General features: G+C 38.1%; 1 protein-coding gene across 1 annotated transcript; it reads right to left on the bottom strand.

Moving 5' to 3' along the window:
- Nucleotides 1-457: 457 nt before the first annotated feature.
- Nucleotides 458-2,770, bottom strand: LOC101292963 (GDSL esterase/lipase At1g28580-like). Its single transcript, XM_004291583.1, has 5 exons — nucleotides 2,379-2,770; nucleotides 2,068-2,295; nucleotides 1,611-1,759; nucleotides 1,242-1,518; nucleotides 458-1,149 (listed from the first exon to the last, which is right to left on the bottom strand). The coding sequence occupies exons 1-5, from the start codon at nucleotides 2,641-2,643 to the stop codon at nucleotides 899-901; spliced, it is 1,170 nt and encodes a 389-aa protein (XP_004291631.1). The 5' UTR covers nucleotides 2,644-2,770; the 3' UTR covers nucleotides 458-898.
- Between the last annotated feature and the right edge of the window lie 1,247 nt (nucleotides 2,771-4,017).

A 4,017-nucleotide genomic window follows, 5' to 3' on the forward strand; every position in this document is an offset into this window, starting at 1 on the left:
TATATATATATATATATATATATATATATATATGGCCATTCCAATGAGGGATCCATATTTTTTGTCACTTTTAGTGATAGGCACACACCATTAGATTTGTTTTTTAATGGGCTTTGATGGCTGAAATTAAAACAAAAATCTTAACACTTATGTCAAACCTACACCGTTCAAGATTATTAAAATTAAATCCCTCATTTGGATGACTTAACGATCACCAAATTTTTTGAAAATTTGTAGAAATGATCTACTCATATAGCCCAACGAACTAAATGGTGGAGATTTGATTTTGTGATCGAAAAGTTCGTCAAATGATCTATCCCTAGAAATGAACAAAAAAAAGGATCCCTTATTGAAAAAGATCATTTATTATGACTTATATAAGAGATTGAGCTTTAAACCACTAAAGGAGCTGCTCATAAGTGGGCCTATGCGAAACAAAAAAAGTGCGAACGTCCATCCTCACAGCTACATCAAACATCAACGGCACCGCTGCTCTAGCAGGAAGAAGACCACATGCATCATGGACAGCGTAGGCATGAAGATAGAGGCCTTGATGATCGAGGTTGAAGGTTTGGGTGGCAAGCCCTCACTCACCCTTAATGTCGATTGCAAACTGTTGCAGACGAGTCCATGGGCAAATATAAAGAAGCTCTAGGTCGAGGTTTAGGGCCCGTATGGCAATAGCAGCACCGTTACCGGTCTCTAATTCAGGCCAGAGGATTTACAACACCGGTGGATCCGCACCTTTTCTTTTCTTTTTTTTTTTCTTTTTTTTGCTGACGCCCGCTTTTAATCGGGCTTGCGTGTGTGTACACACACATATACACATATTCTGGCACATATCCTCATTTGGAGGAAACAATAAGACAGTCAGTCAGTTTTGGTAGTAGTTTGAATATCAGTTGTCACTACTCTTATGAAATACACAAGGAACTAATCTACTAATACCGGGAACGTTGTATTTGCCTTTAAATAAAACTTTGACTATCCACCTATATGCTGCTTCAGTAAAATGTATGCCATCCCAGTTTATAAACTCTGCAGGGTTTTCACAAGCACTTGCCTCTATAGAACCACATTGTGCTGATGAGTTGTAATTGTATGGTCCTCCGCCTCCACAACATGCTTTGACTGTTCCCCCAATAAATCCTGCAATGACATGATCAAGTTCGTGACTGATGGTATACATGGTTCCGCATTAGAAAATAGACTTTAGATGTAGATCAAAGATTTTGAAGTACCGAATTGATCTGGAGAATGATAGAAATGCATCACAGCATTGTAATAATCTGCATAAATGATGTTGATATTGGGGTGAAGCCTTTGAATCCGACTTAGTTCTATTTGAAGCTGGTCATTGTGATATTCAGCAAACTTGTTTAACCAATTCAGACAACCTGTTGAAGAGTTGTACTGGCCTTTATCTGAAGTCTGAAATTTTGTAAGATAAATAGGAAGGCAACCGATTGGAAAGTTTCCAGGTACCACAAGTGTAACTGCCCCAAGCTCAATTAACTCCTGCAAATTAAGCAATGCATACACCACAGTTATGGGACTTTGTAGATTTGTAGCAACTATGACTCCAACTGGCCAACCTTTTAGATTCTTACATTGATGGCTGAAGAGATTTCTGTTATCACCAATGGTACATATGTCTGAACCTGTTCTATATTTTTCCCTGCCAACAACGCATCGTTGTAATCGTTGCTTCCAATCTCTCCCACAAGAACTAGGGAGCTGGAGAGCAGCTTATTGCAGTCTGCAAGTAAGAGGGATGAGCACTAAGAAACTGAGTAACTTCACAAATTACATTTGTATACCATATATGTCTAAAGGTCGTTATATCATCTAGTGTCCACCTTTAATTTGAAAGGAAGTTTTGTGGCCTGGTGGGAGGTACCTACTTATCCCCAGAGTCAACTTCAATGATTACTATATGTTATCTTTATTCATTATTGTATTGGAAGTACTTGAGCCAACAACTTTCCTATATTCATCATAAGATGCCAAGAAATGAAGCAAACAGGAAATTAGGATTTCAAACAGAACAATAGAATGGGGACTTACTTGAAGACGTGTTGCACAAAGAAGGTAGCAATTCCTTAAACCAATGCAGTTGAGTTCCTAGCGAGCTGTTTGTATAATCATTCTCATCTCCCATTGCAGCAAGAAACTCAGCATCCATCGCCGTGGCTCCTATAACCGCAAAATTCACTCCCCCTTCGATATTTTGAGGACTTGCATTGCTCTTGACTTCTGTGTAAGGTCTAACATATGGAAGTCCCAGAAACTCAGCTACAGAAAATGAACAACTGATTACTGAATGTCTTGTTAATGGAGCATATATATATAAAAGTCAATCAGGGATGAAAGCTTACCGATGAAGTCTATGATCAAGCGACCATCGGAGCATCGTCCGGTGGGGTGATGAAAGTAGGTCTCCCCATATGGAGGGAAGAAGAAGTGGAAAGAACTATTCTTGGAGCTGATATATAAGTTGCCAGTATCAGTAATCGAATCACCAAAGCTGAAGATTGAACTGTAACACCCAAATGCTCCTGCGAAGAAGACTGATAATGATATGAGGAGGAGGTTCATCAAATATGGTGAAGAAGATGAAGCCATTGAATTGAGGTCTCTCATATTTCAATGGGAAAGGCAAACCATTAAAGTAGAACGCAGAGTTGTAAATTGAAGGGGGCCTGATTAAGGTAGCTCACAGAGATGGTATCTTTATGCAGAAATGATATAATTAAATAGTACGTGTATCACGTTCACTAAAAAATGTATCATATAAAAAAGAAACATCATAACTTCATAAGCATCGATAAATTTGAAATTAAAGAAATTGTTTACTGCACAAGAAAATAGTGCTAAGCTTGGAAGAAGAAACAGTCCAACAGGGGCAAAAGCAAAACCATTATTATTAGCTCTCATGTTGACAACTAAACATCACTGAAATTAAATTCGATAATATCTAGGAATAACGCCACATAAATAGCACATCTCAGTGTCCAAGAGCCGTGACACTAAGATGGAGGAAGAAAATTCTGAACTTTCCCTGTTGGACAACATGAATTTGAACTTGTGAAGCTGCTGGCTTTAAACAACATCAGACGATCGACGTACAATTCATTGTACTATTCACACCAAACACAATCACATCTCATCATCTTGGACTCTGTAATCAGTGGAATGAAAAATCAATTCTTCTATTTGAACATGATGTTTTTGGATTGATGGTTCCCCTCATAGTTTGATAGAGACAATCGATACCAGGAATGCAGACACTGCTGCTGTACCGGTTACATGGAAGGAGCTCAAGTTAGAAAAAACCTGAGCAGACTAGACCATATATAGATGAAAGATAAGTTGGCTGTACTTGGTGTTGTATTAAACCATGAGGTTTACCCTCTTTTTTTGACAAAATTTTAAATCATTTCTCACATATCATTCATTGAATTGAAAACACAAGCCAAATGCATAAAATTGCAGATATAAAAGGCCATACATCGCAAGGGGTTAGAAAGTGGAACAATATGGTGGTAAACATGGTAGTAAACCACATACTAACTAGCTAACTAAACATGTGGAACAATATCTGCAAATATATGGTAGTCAGAAACCAACTTCAGGAACTAGGACATTGTCCCTTACCCCATAGCACCTCAACTAAGATTAGAATCTCTCAACTCTACATACACACAGAGACACTCATTATATGCTTCGTTTAAAACTAAAAGCAAGAGCTTCAGCCTCTAAAGTGAAGACTAAGCCAACAAGGCAGGCGACAGTCAATTGCTCAAGTGGCGAATTACTGATATTGAGTTTTTTATTACCAAAAAAAAAAGATATCGAGTTTTATTAATTTTAAACACATTAGCCTCCGTTACAAAGGAGATAAAACAAAAAGTTCTGGTTTTCACAGAAACGCTCTGCGTTGTGCTCTCCGGTACTTATTCTACCTCTTGTGAGTTACGACTGATCTTCACTCGAGAGCTTTCCCTGTTGCAAAAG

Source organism: Fragaria vesca, linkage group LG2 (assembly GCF_000184155.1).
Source record: "Fragaria vesca subsp. vesca linkage group LG2, FraVesHawaii_1.0, whole genome shotgun sequence".
In the NCBI taxonomy this organism is placed as follows: domain Eukaryota; kingdom Viridiplantae; phylum Streptophyta; class Magnoliopsida; order Rosales; family Rosaceae; genus Fragaria; species Fragaria vesca.

Excerpts from the sequence above, each read along its gene's own strand:
- LOC101292963 (XM_004291583.1), bottom strand. The coding sequence starts at position 2,643 with ATGAGAGACCTCAATTCAATGGCTTCATCTTCTTCACCATATTTGATG. Across the intron at positions 2,296-2,378 it reads CTTGATCATAGACTTCATCG|CTGAGTTTCTGGGACTTCCA; the intron begins GTAAGCTTTCAT and ends CATTTTCTGTAG. Across the intron at positions 1,150-1,241 it reads TCATTCTCCAGATCAATTCG|GATTTATTGGGGGAACAGTC; the intron begins GTACTTCAAAAT and ends ATGTCATTGCAG.